The sequence below is a fragment of the Aedes albopictus genome, chromosome 2, assembly GCF_035046485.1.
Source record: "Aedes albopictus strain Foshan chromosome 2, AalbF5, whole genome shotgun sequence".
Classification (NCBI taxonomy): domain Eukaryota; kingdom Metazoa; phylum Arthropoda; class Insecta; order Diptera; family Culicidae; genus Aedes; species Aedes albopictus.
The window spans coordinates 121,881,316-121,902,647 of NC_085137.1; the positions used below are offsets into that span (position 1 = coordinate 121,881,316).

Consider the following 21,332-nt stretch of genomic DNA (forward strand, 5'->3'; position numbering starts at 1 on the left):
TCGACGAATTGAGATGATGTCTGTATGTGTGTATGTATGGCTGTGTAAACAAAAAAGGTCACTCACTTTAAAGGCACTTCCCATTGACCGATTTTACGGATTTTAGCACGAATCGAACCGGAATTTTTACGCATTGTTTGCTATTGAAAATGGTTAGGATCGGTCAAGGCGTTCCGGAGTTATGGCCATTTTAGTGATACGGACCAGCACCGGTGGAACTGGTCATATATAAAACTGAACCAAGCCCCATCATGCGACACATCAAGCTGCGCCGATTTTTGTAACCTTTAGCATGGTTGACGAATTTTGTGCGGAAATTAATACTGGAGACCAGAAAAACCCCAATATCGGCCCAATATTTAAGATGGCGACCAGAATATCCAAGATGGCGGTCTAAAATCCAAACGAATTGAAAATGTTGGTCCTAAAACCAGGCAATATGAGTATATATGGTATATATGGAGTATATATGGAAGATGCCTGGAACTAAAAAATGGTCACCAGAATATCCAAGATGGTGGTCAAATATGCAAGATGGCAGCTCCAAATTCAAGATGGCGGCTCTTTAATGGAGTTTTAGGCCCCAAACCATGCAATATGAGTATATTTGGTATGGAGAAGATGTGCAATATGGGTATACAGTAATGTTCCGATTTTATCACGGCATTTTTCATTCATTTGCTGTTACATTTGAAAGTAAATGTTTCCCCTCGTCTTCAAGATGAATGTTGAAGGCGCGTTTTGCAACGTTGAAATACGTTAAGATTTTGTAACTATTTTTAAAAAAGGGCGTGGTAAAATCGGAACAATACTGTACTTGGTATGGAGAAGATGTCCGGAGTCCAAACGTGGCGACCAGAATATCCAAGATGGCGGTCTAAAATCCAAGATGGCGGCTCAAAATTCAATATGGCGGCGTTTAAAGGAGTTTTAGGCCCTAAACCATGCAATGTGGGTATATTTGGTATGGGGAAGATTTCCGGAGTCCAAAAATAGCGGTCAGAATATCCAAGACGGCGGTCTTAAATCCAAGATGGCGGCTGTAGTTTATGACCCAAAAACCATGCAAAATGGGTATATTTGGTATGGGGAAGATGTCCGGAGTCCAAAAATGGCAGTCAGAATATCCAAGATGGCAGTCTAAAATCCAAGATGGCGGCTCAACATTCAAGATGGCGGTTGTATAATGGAGTTTAAGACCCTAAACCCATGCAGCATGGGTATATTTGGTATGGGGAAGATGTTCGGAGCCCAAAAATGGCGACCGGAATTTCCATGATGGCGGTCTAAAATCCAAGATTTCGGCTCAAAATTCAAGCGGGTTTTTTCTTAAGATTTGGAGGCTCAAACATCAAAAGTCATATAAACGATATGATTTCTGGTGCTATAAAATGGATTTTTGTTAAACCTGCGATACAGTTTCTTACCCATTTTGGCAACACACGTTTTTGTCTACTCCCGATTTTGGCAAAACCCGTTTTTGGCAACATTTTCTTCCCGATTTTGACAACAATTTCTGTCCGATTTTGGCAACATTTTTTTTTACCGATTTGGGCAACACCCGATTTTGGCAATAGGGTAGGACGGGGCAAGATGGCCACCCGGGGCAAGATGAGCACCCCTCTGTTTTACTACTTTTATGATGAATTTTGCCCAAACAAGTTCATAATCCGTTAGAATAATGTTTATCCTGTTTGTAAACCTAATATAAGGTACTTCATAATGAACGAATTGAAAAATATCGTCAAATTAGTCAATAGCATGGATTTTTAGCATTTTCTTATAAGAAATCATCAGTATATAATAAGGTTTTTATGTCAGAATCAAATTTTTATCATAATTTTTGTTATCAGCCAACATAACTAGCTTACTGCAAAGCATTTTAATTTATATTAGAAAATATTTTCTAAAAACTAACATTAAAATTTATTCAATTTTAGTTATTTACCTATAGTGGGGCAAGATGAGCACCCCTGAGGGGAATATAGAAAATATTTTGAAATTATTGGAATCCACTCAATAGTGCCGAACATAGGTTTCCGTAACCTCTGCAACTATTTGGTTGCGTAAATTTCTAAAAATAAGCAACTTAATAATCGTTTATTGTTTTTCGGGTCATTTTGTATAAAGTATTATAAAACCGCATTTTTTTTCAATAATCAAAAAAAAATAATAATTTTAGTACGTGATACTATAGCTATAAACAAGGTTCACTATATCAATCACTGTATGGCCAATTTATAGTTAAAATATTGGGATTTCAATGAAGTGCTCTTCTTGCCCCGTAGGGGTGCTCGTCTTGCCCCGTAGCATGTTCGAACTGACCATAAAACATCTTTTTTGTTTAGTCAAATAAATCATCCTTATTGTGAATTTTGAACCCTTCCATGTTTATGGGTGATAGAAAACATGATATAGAAAAGAACTATTGAGAGGTAGTTTGAAAAATTGCGTTAACTTTCAATAAACTCAACGTGATCCTTAGGGTGCTCATCTTGCCCCGCCCTACCCTACAAATTTTTGACAAACATTTTTATCGCAAAATCATCTTAAATACATGTTTTAGCTTAACCTCTAATAAACAAAATATATATAAATTCATTAAGTTTTGGAAAACGACAATTTTTTAAATCATGAAGTGATTTATGAACGTCACCTAAGGGGAGCGTTTTGTAGCTTGTGAATAGTCCATATTGATAATATAAGTCAAAATAACGCAAAAGTTGTAAAATCACATTTTTTACGTGATCTTGGCAACACCCCATTTTGGCAACATAAAATTCACCTCGTGTTGCCAAAATCGATAAGAAACTGTATTCATTAACATGTCACTAGAGTATTGTTGAAATGGGTTTTTGAAGGAACGAGAAAGGCGCCAGCACCGCTAGGTGGATTAACTAGGTTTTTTTTATAAAATAATGAAGCAATACAGGTGTAATCTTCGATATAACGTACAAATATTTTTTCTCTTTGTACGTTATATCGAAGCAGAAAGAAATCTAATATTTTTCATGCTAGTGTTGATGAGTTCGACGTGAAATTAACCCCAATTGATGATTTCGGTGATCATTCACTAAATTAATAATAAAAAGCATGAGTTATTTCGTTTTTTTTGTGCTTCGATATATCGAAGATTACCTGTATTTTCGAAATCGGTTTTCGTAAACATGTAGAGTATGGATCAAGGTATCTCCTGATTTTTTTTTTCCTGGTAGAAAATGTTTTTCGTTTTTGCGAGACCGTTTTGGAACAAAATTGAACAAAAAAAAATATTTCTGCAAAAATGGAAAACATTTTCCACCACGAAAACAATTCGGAAGATAACTCGATCCATACTCATGTGTACGAAAACCGATTTTGAAAATATTGCTTCGTTATTTAATAAAAAAATCAAAACCCGAAAAAATGAGGAAACGCTTCTAGTTTCTCCTTAAGATAAAATTCACAAATAAAAAGAAATAGGGTATGTGTACCATTCCTTGGCCTAATTTGCAAGCCGCCTTTACGATTTTGACCATAACTCATGAATTAATAGCACTAGAAATAATATGTTGACTCTATTACACACTCTAGGCAATGCATCTTTCTTCAATTGGAAGTAAACTTACGTAAATTTTCAAGAATTTACTTAATTAAGCTGAAAAGATTCGATGCGATGGTATGCAACGTTGGTCTATGGTACAAAAATTGGCCTATTAGTGGATACAACGTTGGCCTATTGCTTTCCATGCACTAGAACCACTTATTATCTTATTTTTCCAATATTTCTGCTGAAGTATTATCTCTGTTTGTTCACCAATCTTACTTTTAAATTACATTTTCGGAGCCAAATTTTAAAAAAACTACAAATAAATCACTTTAACTAAAGTTCTTTCTTAATGTAGTAACGAAAACAACGCAAACCTATTATTGTGTTATGTTTTTACAGTCACCGTACACAAAAGCTTTCTTCCTGTTCGTTCTTTCTGGTTCTTACGCAAGAAATGTTGTTGACGCCTTTTTATCCTTTACTATTACTTTAGAGCTTTTAGTAGAACTTGTTACTTCAGACTCTAGTTTAATTTAAAAACACTTCACTAATACTTTACTTTTGCAAAAGAAAATAAAAAATGAATAACTCTTTTAAAGAAAAACTAGAAAGGACGAGCAAATTCCTTTTAATTCTACTACTGTGCTTATCTTCGGACAGATAGGCCTATTTCGTCTGTGACTTACAGACTTCTTCAGTGTCAGTGTCAGTCGAGCACTTGACACTGAAGAAGTCTGTAAGTCACAGACGAAATAGGCCTATCTGTCCGAAGATAAGCACAGTAGTAGAATTAAAAGGAATTTGCTCGTCCTTTCTAGTTTTTCTTTAAAAGAGTTATTCATTTTTTATTTTCTTTTGCAAAAGTAAAGTATTAGTGAAGTGTTTTTAAATTAAACTAGAGTCTGAAGCCTTTTTATCGTTGTTTTTGACGTCACTTTACTGATGGGCCAAGATTTGGGTACATAGTGAAAAAAATGTCCTCAATATTCGGCCCACATTCAATTTGTAAAATAGTTATTATTTGTTGAAAACAAATACACAAGTTCAAAATAGCGTCTTTAACCGTCGCATCAAATGCTCAGTTATTGAAAAATCAATTCGAAATGTTCTAGAATCATGCCATTTATGATCATGTGTATAGACTACACACTAAGCCGAAGAATCATGGCGTCTACAAAAGTTAAACAAAGTGACATTTTCATTCAATTTTAATGCTCCAAAGTGCTAAAATTGAAACGAAATGTTACAGTTGTTTGGCGCATAGCTTTTCCGATATCCAGTTATGTGTGTTTGTTTGAGTTTTTGGTTTACATTGAGATAGGCCGAACGAGGGGGCTGTGCCAACGAAGCATCCCGATACCCTACCTAAACAAAAACTTGCTTCAGCCAACTCTAGATTGAAGTTAGTTATCACTTGTCGAACTCAAATTGAATAGCTGATTTCAGCAAACGCTGTTCACTGGTCATTCTTCCATTGTTAAAAATGTATTGGCCGATGAGTAAGCTCACACTGAAGCATTACATGACTTCATTGGTCCTGAACCAGCTATTCCGGTATCGGAGTGTTGGGTAAAGCTTCAGATTGACACCTGCGCTGCTTCTCAGTACAAACAATACCGAAATAGTTTGGAGTCATGTCGTCAAACAAAATTGTATTTTACAGAGCCATCTCTAGGGATGTCAACTGTCCAGTCTTTGGCCAACTGCGTTTTCGAGTACACTAATTGAACAATTTTTTTCGCTGTATTAGGGTGCCGTTATAGTTACGCGTGAGAGTGGGAGTGCGCGTGTGCGAAGCCGCAAAAAAGAATATCAACAACAGCAAATCCACGAAAATCCTTTGGACGCGCACTCTCACTCTCACTTTGAAGCGGCACTATGGCAGCACCGTTAGAGGAACCGGAATAGGAATAGTTTCGATAATATTGCTCTTGGTCGGTAGCAGGTAGCAGCAAAGTTCAACAAGAACATCCTGACGGACTGAGCCATTGTCCGATGTTAATCAATCTACTGAATGCCTCAAGGGATCCGGGCTACCGATCAAAAAGAGTCTACGCAAAGGCCAATTAGGAACTTTTCGAAGACCTTACAAACAACTCGATTCTCCCAGAAATCTCCTTGCAAAAAGGTCGGGCAAATGCGGACTCAAATCAGTTGCATGGTGGAATGAAGAAGTCATATTAGCGGTTGAGCAACGACGTAAACGGTTACGTGCTGTTAAGCGGTTAAGCTGTGCAGATCCAAAAATAAACCATGCACTGAAACAGCTCCAGAAAGCTCATGCATGATCTCGTAAGATCATCAACGACGCAAAGCTGAAAAGTTGGTAAGATTTCGTGACAAAAGCATCAATCCCACAAGTTTAGCAAGTTAAGTATGGAACAAATATAACAGACTTCAAGGCAAGAAACTGGAAGTGGATTGCTCAACCTCACGATCGAGTATGTCTGACCCACGAGAGTAAATCATCTGACTCCAACTACCCTGACAAGTTTCGAAGGCAACACAAAGCAGACTCCAATAGCTATGTACAATGTCAACGACCACATCTTCATAGGCAGTACAATGTGGACTTCTCAACAACTGCTAGAACAACTGCTGTGGACGCAAAGGAGACTTTTCAACCGGTGAAGGCAACGCTAGCAACCTAATGTTACATTTGTCTGTGTTACAGCGTTTACCCATATCCTCGAAAATTGCCTTACTGGAGTTGTTCAATCGTCTCTGGGACAGATCAATCGGCGTTTCATCGCAGAGCTCGAAACCAACAGCAAACTAGACCCACGTTAGCACGCTTTCCGCTCATGTAAGGGTGGTGACTCTCATCTTATCTCACCTAGAACACCTCATCAACTTCGATAACAAGAAGCACTCCTGGAAGATATAAACCAAGCCCAGGGATGCAGATTAGTATGGGACAAGCATCAAATTCTCGCTCCAGGTGACTTTTTCGATTCCATTTAGGTCTCATATGAACTGTGCAAAATTTCAGCGCAATCGGTGAAACTATAATTTAGCGCAAGCGGTTCAAAGTTTTCGTAGGATTTACTATGGGAAAAGTTACACTTTCAGATAAAAATTCCCAGAGGTCGCCCCTTGTCTCCTTAATTCAAATCGATCGACGCTTCTTGTAGCAAAATCATTTATGAAAGTTTCCTTCGAAGACCGCAAAACAATTGGATGCTTGTGGAAAAAGTTATTGATTTCTTACCGAATAGTGATCCAACGAACGGCTTTTTGTTTTGTTTTATCAGCAGCACTGCTGCTACCGTTGCTGCATGGGGTGGCGGGTGGCATCACCACCCCCAGAAACAACAGCAGCCAAGGCAGCAGCTACAGTGCTGCTGATAAAACAAAACAAAAAGCCGTTCGTCGAATCACTAATCGGTAATAAATCAATAACTTCTTCCAAAAGCATCCAATTGTTTTGCGGTCTTCGAAGGAAAGTTTCATAAACGATTTTGCTACAAGAAGCGTCGATCGATTTGAATTAAGGAGATAAGGGGCGACCTCTAGGATTTTTTGTTTGAAAGTGTAACTTTTCGCATAGTAAATTCTATGTAAACTTTGAACCGCTTGCGCTAAATTATAGTTTCACCGATTGCACTGAAATTTTGTACAGTTCATATGGGACCTAAATGGGATCTAAAAAGTCGACTGGAGCGAGGATTTATTTTTTCCATACAAGCGTGTCCCATACTAATGCAGATACGATCAATTCACATCAAAATACTAAAATTATCACAAATATTCGATAAAACTCGTTGCAGTGTTCTATTAGTTGGACAGAGAAGTTCTTTCGAGCGACTGAAAAAAAAACCCAAACTAAATTCGTTTGCAAAATGTTGAAAACATTGATTCCGTTTTTATCGTTTTAATTTTCATAAAATTTGTCCCTTTACTTTATTACAATATACTCACTCACACTCGAAACACACATCCATCTAGAGATTTCAAGTTAGCTCCACGATTCGCACGCGGTCCGATTAGGGCAAACTAAACGAATTCCCATCCGAGTGGTCCAACAGTTCGTCCGGGGGTTCCTCCTTGATCTCCGGCATCGTGTGATACGCCGCGATCGTTATGTGCCGCTGCAGGGCCTCGTAGTTGAGCGTCGGATCGTTCGCCTTGTCCACCATGTGTGCAAAGTGCTCCTTCTTGATTCCCTTGTAGTTAGGGCACCGTTTCGAGCTAGGGAAACTCTGCAGTAGACTGCCGATCGTTGGATGGGCCAATCCGAAGAACCAATCGCCGGAGGGGCCCGTCCCACCGTCAATACTGCGACAGTCCAGGGAAGCGTTTATGCATTGAAGCAGGGTGGCATGGCAGGCATCAGTGGAACTGCCCGATATCGTTAGCTCGAGGTCATTTTCCGGGATGATTTCGAACCGCGGAGCGTCACCGTTGTCCAGAACACGACAGGTGTAAATGCATTTCTTTAGCGGGTCTTTCAAGTGGCCGAACGGTCGAGTAACAGTGTATCCCACTGGGTAAATTGTATATTCCGTGTTGTATCCCGGTCGATCAGGGACAATTTCACCCAGGTTGTAGATAGTGAAACCGGCCACCGTCATCGGATAAGTAGGATGGCCTGATTGGTTCAGCTGAACGTTTTTCTTTGTATTATTCTTATCCGCACTGGCCCGCCCTTTTTTCGACTGGCCCTTGGTTTTAGTCGTCGTCGAATCGGCTCCACTGCCATCCGGAACCGCTCGCTTTTTGTACTGTCGTTTTGGAGGTAAACTATTGGCTATCAATTCGTTTAGTTTGCTACACGGCCTTCCCATCTGCGTTTCCATATCGTTCTCATGCTCCAGCAACTTCTTCAGCAGATACCGTCGTTCCTCCTTCACCAACAGGATGTTCTCCTGGATCTGGGCAACGTGATCACAAAGGGCAGCGTTTTCCTAGAAATTCAAAAACATAAAACTCTCCAATCGATCCGGTCTTCAAACTAAATAACCAAACATCACAGAAAACCCACGCTACTTACGAAGACTAGATTTTTCATCATTCGCTTGAGCCGCCGATACTTGCGACGGTATCTTTCGTTAACCGCCGGATTCGGGACCGCGGGAAACGGATATGTTGTTTGGTTCTGCATCGCTTTGGCGCCGCCCGCCGCTAGGAGCAGCAGCAGTCGTTGAAGTGCCTCTTTTCGTTCCAGTCGCGATCGATGATGGACTTTTTTCCGCACTTGCTGCAAGCCAACAGCATATACGTAATCGCGTCGTCGATTTGCTGCCACCAGCGTGAGGTTTTTCATTCAAGAAAAAAATAACGCGATAAATAGGCCCTCGAAAGCGAACGCGGCGGAGTATTGAGTTTGTGTATGGAAACGCTCACCAAGTAGTTTTGCTTGCGGGATTGGTCATACAAACGAATGGTAACACACGCACACCAGCACAACGATGGAACAAGGTGTTTTGCGAAAGAGCTGTGCGGGGGTGTTTGTTGTGACTTTTCTCGCTGTCAAGCTGACAGATTCGCCGCACAAACTGTCAGCCGGGGGTTCGGTTCACTCGACCTACTGATATAGGACGAAATTAATTTGTGATCAAATCTGCATCAACATGTCTAAAGGGTCTAACTCGTTTTGTAAACATACATTGTTTCTGTCGCTGTAGGGTCTATCTCGATCCACCCACGCATCTGGGGCCCGTTATCAGAAAGATCTAACTTCGCTCTTTCTGATAACGGCCCCCAGATGCGTGGGTGGATCGAGATAGACCCTACAGCGACAGAAACAATGTTTGTTTACAAAACGAGTTAGACCCTTTAGACATGTTAATGCAGAAATTTTGATGAATGTGCGCTACTGCCAAAGTATTGACCACCTAACAGCGATTTTTTATTTCTTTCAAGAAGATAACAAGACCAACACATTCCTAAATTTGGGTCAAAATTTCTGTCTTCTTTATCAAGAATGGATTCTTCTTTTCGTGTTGTTGCATGCATATTATAGTTATTCTATTCTGGGAAAATTGAAGGTATCGGCATCATTTTTTTCATTTAATTATTTATTTCCACTTTACTCACCTAGCAGAGGTTTGTTTCACTTACAGCTGCTATTAATCGTTTACTTCATACCACAAAAGTTCAACTTGACGGGCTTGGTGGTCTAGTGGCTACCGCTTCTGATTCATATGCAGAAGGTCATGGGTTCAATCTCTGGCCCGTCCCTTTCATCCTACTTTGTATCTTTCTGTCCACTTTCTCTCTCTCTCTTCTCTACATATTCAACTCATGTATATTCATATGTTCATTGCCATCGCTAGAACCAGAAACGAATTGGAAAAAAGTCGTTTCCCTCCCTTCCATCTTCCACTCACAGTACAGAGTATATAACGCCTACAAGTTATGCAACCAAAGCGTGCTGTGCCGCTTGACCTTATTCACCTTATTCACCACACAATGTATCACCTTACGAACACTATAAATAACCCCCAATCCATGGATCGCATCACCGACCCAACGGTGACTCCCAGATCTCCCATCCTTTCCATCTAACAAATACCCCAGTCCGTGCTGATTGTGGGGATGCAGAGGTGATCTCGGTTTTTAGTAGCAACAACCAGCACACTCTAACATTCCTTTCCCTTCCCAACTGACTATAAGGACGTGGCCGGCGCCGTTATTGATCCTAAATGTATGAGCTGCTTAAATTACACTTTGAGAATAAGTAGAGTGTCCCAGCCCTTATTCATCTGGATCTCAGTGCAATTGGAACCAGCTCAGATCAATAACGGAGTAGCAACCATTGACATGTATACACTGAAATAAATTTTGTTGTGGAAACTACCGATTCCATAGTAAAATTACTAACCGTACCTATGATTCTCAACCGACAATAAAATCTGTTAAGGTAACTGAAATATGCTTGAAATTACAACCCGCATAATCGCTAACAGTAAATGCAATGTTTCTGGTACTGTAGATAACTATTAGTAATTGACATTTAACTATTTCCCAGACTATCCGACATAACAGTAAGATAACCATTCCATGTACATATTTGCCAGTTTGACAAATGGTGAGCCGCCAAATTACAGTATGTGGAATAGGCGGTTAAGATAGGTTACCATAAAAAATCGCCCGTTTTCTCGAACAAATTTTTCGCAATACAGTAGAGGATACGGTCAATATACTATCCAGTTTTTGAGACAATCCACTGCATAGCAAATGGTTAGAGATCAGTTTAATAATACATCTGGAAGATAAACGGACAATGTATGTGTTATTATTGGTTTATGGTCTTCCAAGGTATTTTAAGCTTATCGCATACAGTTGAGCTATATTTAAACTGTTTCAAAATAAAAAGATGGTTATGCGTTAATCAAATATTTTTTTATTCACTAAATATTTCTCCTCGAATGCATCTGCAAGATGTTTAAGCTTTCACGCGTCCTACCGAGCAGCGCAACCTGCAAATCGGGCTTGATATCGGGTCATTCCGATCGGATGAGATGGGTTGTGGTGTCGATGTCTGCTGGAATTCTCCGACTTGCGCAGTGTTCCATCCTGGAAACGGTGATTAAAACTTATTGTGGGCATTCCTCCGGTAGAAGCAGATTTTAAGTCTCACGGGACACATAATTCTCGCTCGCAGCAGGACGCATTCTTCTCTCCTACCTTTTGGAGAACCATTCGAAGAGGGACACACAAGTTCAGGAACTCTGCAAAATAATTAACATTCGATGAAATATGGCACAAAAAACAAATTTAGGAGTTACGGAAAACTTACCTTTGTTTCATCCAGAAAACTCCACACCACTCCATGCGCTTGAAACCAAGCTTGAAACCATTTACTGAGGCAATTTTCAGATTGTCGTTACTCAGCTCGCGGGCGAAAGAATTTGTTTTTCTTTTCTACAAAATTGAAAGCTGCAAAGTTCAATCGGCACAGATACCAATGAAAGCTACTATTTGGCAAACTGTCGAATTTAAGTGACATACAGTGAAATACACATGTGTGTTGCGCAAAAGTAATCACAAACCGTTTGAGAAAAGGTCATTGTATATTGCCACCATGCCTTTCTAGTTTTCACTCGTATATTATTTGACCATTTTTGCACAATATGATATGCTGTTACAACTTGAAATGGGTTACATAAACCGTTCTTTATGATCGAATGCTTCGAGTTTCATAGTTTCAACAGAAAAGCAACTGTCTGTGGTACAGTAACAGTAACAGATAAAGGAGACATACTGTGTGGACTGTAATACATACTGTATTTCTCTATGCGGGAATGCATTGTAGTAAATTCAACTAAAAGCGTAGTCGTCTCAACAACAAAACATTGTTAATTTTTCCTGGACATGCATTTTACAACACAGTATGGTTAAAATACAATGCTCATTTGTTAAATTAAGATTATTTTTGGTAATGTTAACTGCACTGCTAGTTAAGTTGACAGTATTTTAGTGGAATTAACTGGAAATTGTTGTCGGTTGAAAATCATAGGTACGGTTAGTAATTTTACTATGGAATCGGTAGTTTCCACAACAAAATTTATTTCAGTGTAGTCAGATTTGATCGTTGATCGTTGATCGTACTTCATGCCACACAAGTTCAACTTATTGGACGCAGTGGCTTAATTTCCCCAACAGGGGAGGGGAAAAATCGTTTACTTTTTAAGAAAATTATTACTATTTAGTATTGCTGTACACTGAACGACGGCTTGCGGTAATGATCAGCATAAAAATGTTTTCAAATTTACCATGGCAAAACGTGATCATCGACCCACCAACGCTTCTTGTGTGCGTTTTGTTTCTCCGGTTTCTCCTCACATCAACCGGTTCGATAGCCTAGTGGTAGCGTGCGAGCGCGTGCGAGCCTGCTGATCTCAAGGTTCTTAGTTCGAATCCGGCTGCCAACAGAAACTTTTTAAATTGTAAATCGAGTCCATGGTAAAATTGTACCGTCTACCCCCGTTGGTTTGAACGACACCTCATGCAAACCAACGGGGTTCATTTTTAATTTGAACTTCTAGTAACCCTGTGGACATCGAAAAACACACTGATGGTAACCGTTTTTGCTGTTTTGTTTTGATTCTGCGTTCCGTTTCACCCCGTTCCATGAGCAGAATGACGTTAGAATAATTTTTAGTTTGAACGATGTGCAGATTAGAGGGGGTCAAATTAAAAAGTGTTCAGATTAGATGCGGTCAAACCAACGAGGGTAGACGGTAAACATAATTCTGTTGAATTGAAACGAAAATCAGTCTACACAAATTTAGGGGCGTTGTGTATTTAAACTGACCCTCAGAATAGTAATTTCAACCGCAAGTCGTCTTTCAGTGTATGCATTTAGAATGCAAATAACGAATGCAGGAGCTCCAAATGCGGTAAGATTTTAACTCGATGTCAGCGGGAGCTTTTGAATCCAAGATTGGCGGTGGTTTTGACTATGATTGCTAAGTTGCCTGTTACCGCGTTTGAAGCGCATTTGGACACCGTTTGCATCTTTAACGAACACAGCAATATTAGGCATCATGCTTTTGCAAAAATAACGGCTATCTTGGATTGTTTGTATTCTGTATCATTTATCGCTTGATGTGATTTTCTTCAATCCATGAGCGCACCCAGCCCAGTGGCAGGCATTGTTGTCAACATCTCTTTTGTTATAATGGCCCCAAAATGTGTTGATCAAACGAAAATGGGCCCTTAATGTCTCTACTGTCACTCAATGTTATTGATATAAGCATGTCGAAGGCGTGAGCGCACCAGTTCATATTATGCATCCATTCGTTGCTCCATCACTGTCTGGGAAAGAATAAAAAAATGGTCAAAAAAGCAATAAATAAAAAAATACATGTTATACAGCACACTCACGCATCCACGATGGAGCCTGCACTTACCTATAGTACAACAGTAGTATAACCAAGGGACCAGACACGTATAATTCTTGCCTTAGTATATTATAATATACTGAAGTAGAATAGTGCCTCGTAGCAAACTCTGCGGCCGATTTTTTCGGTAAACAATGTTTGTTTTTTTATTCATCTGTCACAGCCTTGATTTCAGCCAGTACGATTACTTTACATTAATGCATTAATATACCGCAAATATACTAATATACTTCTAATATACTCATTATGCTAATAAGTGTCTAGCCCTTGAGTATAACATAATTGAGTCCTTTAAGGGTACCCAGATTATTTTATAATAGGAATCTCCATCCGATAATAAATTGAAGTATAATACAGTAGACGTTCGATAACTGCAACATGTTTACGTTTCACTTAGGGAATGAAAATTCGATAACTGCAATGCTTGACAGTGTCAACAAACCATCAACTGACGTTAAATGAACGTGAACTTCATCCGACTGTTCATTTGGGCTAACATGGCACACCATTTTGACATTTGGTGGTGCGATAACTGCAAATTCGTTGCACTTGTCGAACTTGCAGTTAACCCTTCAGCACGCGCGCTGTTGTAAAAAGTATTTACAACACTACTAAAAAACCTCGCTCGTCGTATACAGCGAGAGCGCGGTGCAGTTTAGGTTGCTTGATGGCGCGCGTCCTGGAAAGTTAAAAAGCATTGCAGTTAAACCAAGAGTTGAACCGTTTGCACCGAACGAACGTATATTGTATATCATCATTTTCATCTCGATTTTGATGCCCCGGAAATGTTTTTTTTTGTTAGTTTTAAAACTCTTTTGAAATTTCTTTGGGAATGTTTTTTCTAGTAATCCTACACTTAATCCTACATTATAGAGACGTGCGGAGGCGGTTATTGTGAGCCAATCGAGCAAAGAGAACTGTCAAAGTGTGAGCCAAATGAACATGTTTATCGTTTGTAGGAAGGCGTTGTTTGAAAGGTATTGCAATCGACAATAAACGTATTACAAGTATTTATTTTTACTATCGAGAAATTGATGGCATATGTAAATTTTGTCGCTGCTCTTCTCGAAAAAACTTTCATTGCTGCTATTTGATTCACTTCTGCCGATTTGATTCGCGCTATTCTTTGCAATGCATTTCAGATTTCTTCGATTGCGCTGTTATTTTTTTCAAAATTTGGGAAAAAAAGTTCGAATATAATTAGCAAACGTAAACAAAACAACTTGCATCACAATAAAGTCACACAAAAAGTTTGAACATCTGGCTTTATGGCAAGTGTTGGAAGCTGTTGTAAACAAAACAAACAGCGTTGCCGAATCGACATATGTAACTTCCGCTCATCTCTATGTAGAGGATTTTTAGTTTTTTCTTCTTTGGGGCGAGCTGCCATTATAAATATCGATTGAGCTGTCATTTTGTCCACGGAAAAAAAAAAATATTCATTTGTTCTTCAGAGCAAAGATATTGAAACGCATTAAAAAAATTGAAAGAAACATGTTGGCGCGGTAACTACGGATGGTTACCCTAAGCGAAGTGACAGAACTTGTAAACAATAGGTGGATTGAATAAGCGGTCAAGCAATTGAATTGCTCGCTGAAATTTAGTATTATTTTAATTGAATTGAGTTAATCTAGAAGGTATTAATAGCAAATAGTGAGTGGAAAGAAGCACTGTGAATTGTGAGAACATATTATATTATAAAATAATTTGAAATAATAATGAATAAACCTATTTATAGTTTAAGCTGATCCCCATATACACTGTGTGTTTTGATCTGCTGTGAAAATCTGTGCTACGATTGAATCGCCGCCACAACAAAACAATTAAAATAGCTCTATTAATAATAGTGGAAAATAGCAACACCGACAAAGAGTGTAGAATTAGCTATAAGTTAAAATACACATTAATAAAAACAAAAAAAAAAACACCGACAAACAGACGTAAAACTATTAAAACAATTTTCCCTAAAACACCGTTCACACCATCAACACCTGGTACCAAGGGGCGGGACACTGAGCAACTTTGTGCAAATCTTTGTGGAGATGCAATGCACCTAGCTCCGCATCAGCGCACCCCTCGAATTCTCTCCACAGCTGTCAACCCGACCCATGCGGTGGGTGTAGAATAGAAATTCAATCCAACCGAACTTTTACCGCGTCAAGACGTGTTCGCAACCTTTGTAACAAAAACCGTTGAATAAAGTTTCCTTTTGTACTTTTTCGCATTGTAAAACCTTTGTGTCTCGCGTGTGATTTCCGCGTAACCGAATTTCCCCACGCACGCGAATTCCACTGCATCGGAACTCTGCTAAAGTCCGTCAGGTTATGACCCCAGTGGCAGTGGCGAAAAAGTCGGTCCGCGAGTGTTGATTCTTCCCGTCCGGAAAGTGCCGATCGGAATCGAATCGGAAGGGATTCTGCCCCCCAGCGAGGGCGAAGAAAAGGAAGAAGAAACAGAACGAGAAAAGTGCGAGTGATTACTCCTCCAGGAGGAGGAAAGAAAGTGAAGCGAAAAAGAAAGGGAAGTGATTCCGGGCGAGCACCGCTCGAAGAGGGGAAAAGCAGCGTTCCGTTTTTCGGTGTTCCCTAGTGCATAGCCGAGCACACGGTGCTCGATGAAAAAGTGAAGAGTGGTGCCCCGAGAAAACTAACCTCAAAGAAGAGATTGTTTACATTTTCATCGGAACAGTGACTCGCGAGTGTACTTAGTCGAAATGTCTGATTCCCGGTTTGTCGTTCCGAAGCTTTCCGGAACAAACTGGCAGACATGGAAAATTCGACTTGAATCGTTGTTGTGCCGTGAGAATCTGTGGGGGGTTGTGTCCGAGAATTTGCCGGACGAAGACGACCGCGATGAAGATTGGGCGAACGACGATCGCAAAGCGAAGGCGACAATTGTGCTGCTCCTGGAGGACAGCCAGTTGCCTTTAGTGAAGAAGTGTGTGCACGCTAGGGATGCTTTTGTCGCGCTCCGGAACTACCACGAGAAAACGTCGCGATCGGTACGCGTTTCACTTCTCAAGAAACTGTGCGCGATTAACTTGAGTGAGGGCGGAAATCTAGAGCAGCATTTGCTCGAAGTGGACAATTTGTTCGACGGGTTGGAGGCCGCGGGGATGACCCTCGACAAAGACACAAAAGTGTGCATGCTCCTGCGGAGCCTCCCGCGATCGTTTGACAGTTTGGTGTCCGCTCTGGATAGTCGTCCGGATGACGAAATCACGCTGGAAATGGTGAAAGCGAAACTGGGTGATGAGTACGGTCGCCGTTTGGAACACGATTCGGGCGCGAGTGGTGCTAAGCACGAAAAAGCGATGCGATCGGAAGCGAAGAAAGAAACGCGCAAGTGCCACTTCTGCAACATGCCCGGACATCTCCGGCGGAACTGCCGGAAGTACAAGGAGCAGCTGAAGAAAGAAGAGAGTGGGCCAAAAGGCCGAAAAGAAGAAGCCGGAAAAGCGAACGGCTAACAGTGAAGTGAAACACGTCGCGTTTACGGTCGATGGCGATTCCGGCTCGTGGCTGATTGATAGTGGGGCAAGTGCCCATATGACGAGTGACAGAGCGTTCTTCTCGGAACTGAACGAGTGCGCGGGCGGCTGGATAACGATGGCCGACGGACAGAAGACGCAAATACTCGGTGAAGGTCGCGGAGTGCTTTACGGGTACGACGACTGCGAGAACGTGGTCCGGATCGATATGAGCGACGTCAAATTCGTGCCGGGTCTCGCGACTAGCCTCGTGTCGGTCAGTAAACTAGCGCAGAAGAACATGAGTGTGTGTTTCGGCAAAGAAGACTGCAAGATCGTCGACTCGACCGGCGACACGGTCGTCACCGGATTTCGCAGCGCAGGGCTGTACCACCTCCGAGTAGCTGGTGCAGCAATGAAGGCAACCGACAGCCAGCACCGAGAGAACTGCCAACACCAGTGGCATCGGCGGCTCGGTCATCGCGATTGGGCTGCCACCGAGCGGATGCTGAAGGAAGGTATGGTCGACGGAATCAAGGTAAGCGACTGTGGGTTGAAACTTATTTGCGAAACATGTTTGTAATGTATATTGCATACACATTTTGATTAATTACACGTGAACGTGTATTCAGTTTTATAGCAACTACAATTGTAACCCGCAAATGAACTGGCAGCACTGCTGCTTAATGCACTTTTAAATAAACAAGCCTTCAGAGGCCTCTTTCAATCTGTGCAAACGAACGTAGTAGACGTGTCTCGAGATCGCTCCGCAACTGCAAAGAAAAACCCCCCTTACGATTGTTACCCCAAGTTGAGTTGTTCCGGACGTCTTATTCGCGGAAGTTTTGGTCGGCCTGGTTCCTCCGGAAGAAAAACTAATTATACAGAAGTGATAGAAGAACTGAACAGTGGCGACGAGGAAAACGGTTCCTGAAAGTGTTTTCGGCGCAAAAGTGGAGAAGGAGGAACGCCAATTTTCTGCACGTTTTCACCACCGAAGTGCCAGCAAGCAGTCTCCGAAAGAGGTTAGCCGTTTGAGCGGAGAAGCAAGTGCGGCGGAAAAAGGCAAGGCATCCTTAAACAGCTGCAAAGATCGTGCGGCGCCATTTGCTGTGGCCGTGAAGTGGCTGTTTCGTTTTCACCAGAAGGATTTTTGGTGCGCTTTTTCTTCTTGATCCATCTTCTCGCTGAGTGGCGGCAGCTTCTATCCCGCTGGGTGGCGTGTTGGTGCTTTGGGCGGTGGCATCGTGGTGAGATTGAAGCCGATCGGTGAGTAACAAATTTTTTATATCTGGTTTTGAACATTAGACTGGTTCAATTTGTTTGCATATTTTTTTGTGAAAAGTTTGAAATTTTTTTTAAAATTAGTGTTTTTTATTGTTTTTGCTTAGATTTTTGCAAAATGGCGTATGTAGTGGCTCCAAATATTGAACCCTACCGAAAAGGCCAATCTTTTGCGGGATGGATGCGTCGTTTAACGTTCCATTTCCGAGTAAATAAAGTACAGGAGAATGATAAGAAAGATCAGATGTTCATGCTGGGCGGGGATTACTTGTTCAGCATAGCCGAAAAGCTGTATCCAACCGAGGCACTTTTGGATGAAGTGGCTTACGATGAGCTGGTTCAAAAGCTCAAGGAACGTCTTGATAGAACCGATTCTGTTCTGCTACAGCGTTATCATTTTGGCTCAAAGCTGCAACAACCTGGTGAAACGGCAAGCGATTTTGTTTTTACTTTGAAGCTCCAAGCTGAGCATTGCGAGTTCGGCGACCAGAAGAACCGACTCATTTTGGATCGTCTTCTGGTTGGCTTGACGGATAACAATCTTAAGCATCGCCTCCTCACTGAGGACAGTGCCAAATTGACCCTTGCTCAAGCAGAAAAGATTATCGCTACCTGGGAAATGGCGGCGACTCATACTAGAGCTTTGGCGAACAACGATGGTGTCGGCTTGGTAGGTTTTGTGAACGATAGATATTGACCGTCCAGTTCCAAACTGTTCACGACCGTTCGAAACAGTCGGCGTTTCAAACGGTCGGTGAAACAGTCGGTGACGGATTTGACAGCAGAAATGAGCGAGAAAGATTTCGCGCGCAAACGCGTTTTCAAAAACATTCAATTGGTGGAACAAGGACAGCTAACCGGTCGCTCTGGTCAGCTGAGGTCAGCTGTTGCCGCCCGAATAAAAAATACAGTGAAAAAAACGAACGTTGTATTGTAACAGTACTATTTAAAACCATATTTTTACAATAGACACTACTGTAGAAATAAAAATACAAAAACAATAAAATGTAATGTAAACACCATACAGTAAATTGTAAATAAGATTTTTACAATATACTATACGGGTGGTTAAGTATCGTAACAATATAAAAAAATATTTTTCTCCATATATATTTTTTTGCAAAACCATACATTATATTGTAAATGAATTGTTATAAATACTGATACATGGGTTTCAATAAACCGTACATTGTATGGTACACATATGGTTTCAAACAATAAAATGTACCGTAAATATATTGTTTCTAATTGTAGTTTCAGTATTGGTTATACATTTAATTAAATGGTTTTGGAATGGTTCTCTTTTGTTATGTTGTGTTGGTTTACATTACATAAACCATATAATGTTATATTATCTTGTCATTTTCCTCCTATTAATGGCATCTCAGGCTTACTAGCATTATGAGATACGCTTTGGGAATTCTCCAGAGCGTTTTGGATAACCCTTCATATATTGGATCGCCCACGTCAAAGTCTGAGTCGAGGTCTGAGTAGTCTCTGATTGCATTAACAGTTGAAGCATAGGCTCCCATGCCCCACCAGCCAGATAACCGGGTTTCGCAAACTAAGCATTATTTGTGGCAACACTTTGAGCGGCATGATGGAACTATGCCGAGCGCGCTAAGTATTATTAGACCACTAATGTAGTTGCATGAAGTGGGTGACGAGGTACATAAGTATCATTACAGCGTGCTTAACCGTTATTGCAATATTGAGGCTCCAGTTTGACTAAAGTTTGAAATACACGGAAATACATAACAACTCATGAGAAAACTGTCAAGTTCGATTCAAGTATAAGTTAGGTTAAAAAGCGAACCCGCAGACGAACCTATATTAAAAGTCATTTCAGTGTTCAGTCCAGTCCATGTGTTAAAGATGGCTCTACGTCAAAGATAAAGTTTGTCAATCGCATTTGATTCGATTGTGGTCGAAGGCAAGTTCACATGAGAGAAGAGGAGAAAATTCCCCTAAATGCAAATACAGAAATAATAGTGTTGAACTCATCCACTGATTTACGGTAATCTGACCTGCATCATTCCGGGTTGGCCTACATTCGTATTTCTCTCATCGCACTCTACACACCTAGCCCGCCATAGCTCTTGGATCCCTGCTTGGACCTGCAGTTCTTAGAATATAGGACATTTGGTTTACCACTGATTTAAACATGTTATTGATTTTCAATTGATGTTTCAACTTATTCACTTTTTTCTCTTTCCTATGAAATCTTTCCTTTGTATCAAAAACGTCACAAACATCAACAAAACAAAGCACGGAAAAAATGTTAAACTGAATAAATATGAATCACAGCAAACATACGACCTATTCAAATCGAACACCAGAAATTATTTCAAAATTCACGGAAAAATAATGTTTCGGAAAAGTGAATGGTTCAAACGTAAGAAAAACAGTATAATATATTGTTACAAAAAATTCAATGTAAATGTATAGTATAGCGAACCATTTCATCACAATACACTTTATTGTAGCTGGTACACTGTATGGTGCAGAAATTGTTTTCACCATACACCCTATGGTTAGTTTTTATCCGGGCGGCAGCCGAGCCGCCAGCTTTTTGGCGTGGAAGTCGGGGGGTGTTCAGATGCAATGTTAATCACTCAACAAATTTATGAAAACATTTTTTTTCGCAATAAATGTTTCAAATGTTTTAAAGTGAGGTTTAATAAATGCAATTTATATTATTTTCAGGATAATTGCTAATGTTTGTTATTCTGAAGACCTATATACAGTAGACGTTCGCTCGGTGCAAACGGTTTAACTGCAATGCTTTTTAACTGCAAGTCCGTTAAGTGCAACAATTTTGCAGTTATCGCACCGCTTTCTGTCAAAAACGAAACGTCAACAGAGTTGCGATGTTTTTCAGATGCACTACAATTGCATTGCGATGTTTTTGAGTGCATTTTGGCTGCGTCCAACAGCAATTGACAACTGTTTGACGGCTGCCAGTCGTTGCAGTTAGTGAATTTCATTCGGTAGCTGGAACGTAAACATGTTGCACTTATCGAACGTCTACTGTATATACGTTTGAAATAATGATGTGGTTGAACAAATTTGTTGATTAATTGGTTTCTGTAGAATACATCGAGCATCCCCTCGATATTCGACGACTGTTCTGAACAGTTTCACAAACAGTCGGGATAATCAAACTTTGAACTGAATACACAATATCCTGTGACTGGAG

The 21,332-nt window shown here is 40.5% G+C and overlaps 1 protein-coding gene across 1 annotated transcript; it reads right to left on the reverse strand.

Annotated features, from left to right (window-relative positions):
* Positions 1-7,387: 7,387 nt before the first annotated feature.
* LOC115253470 (transforming growth factor beta regulator 1) lies at positions 7,388-9,012 on the reverse strand. The gene is made up of 2 exons (XM_029853118.2): positions 8,523-9,012; positions 7,388-8,436 (listed from the first exon to the last, which is right to left on the reverse strand). The coding sequence occupies exons 1-2, from the start codon at positions 8,793-8,795 to the stop codon at positions 7,516-7,518; spliced, it is 1,194 nt and encodes a 397-aa protein (XP_029708978.1). The 5' UTR covers positions 8,796-9,012; the 3' UTR covers positions 7,388-7,515.
* Between the last annotated feature and the right edge of the window lie 12,320 nt (positions 9,013-21,332).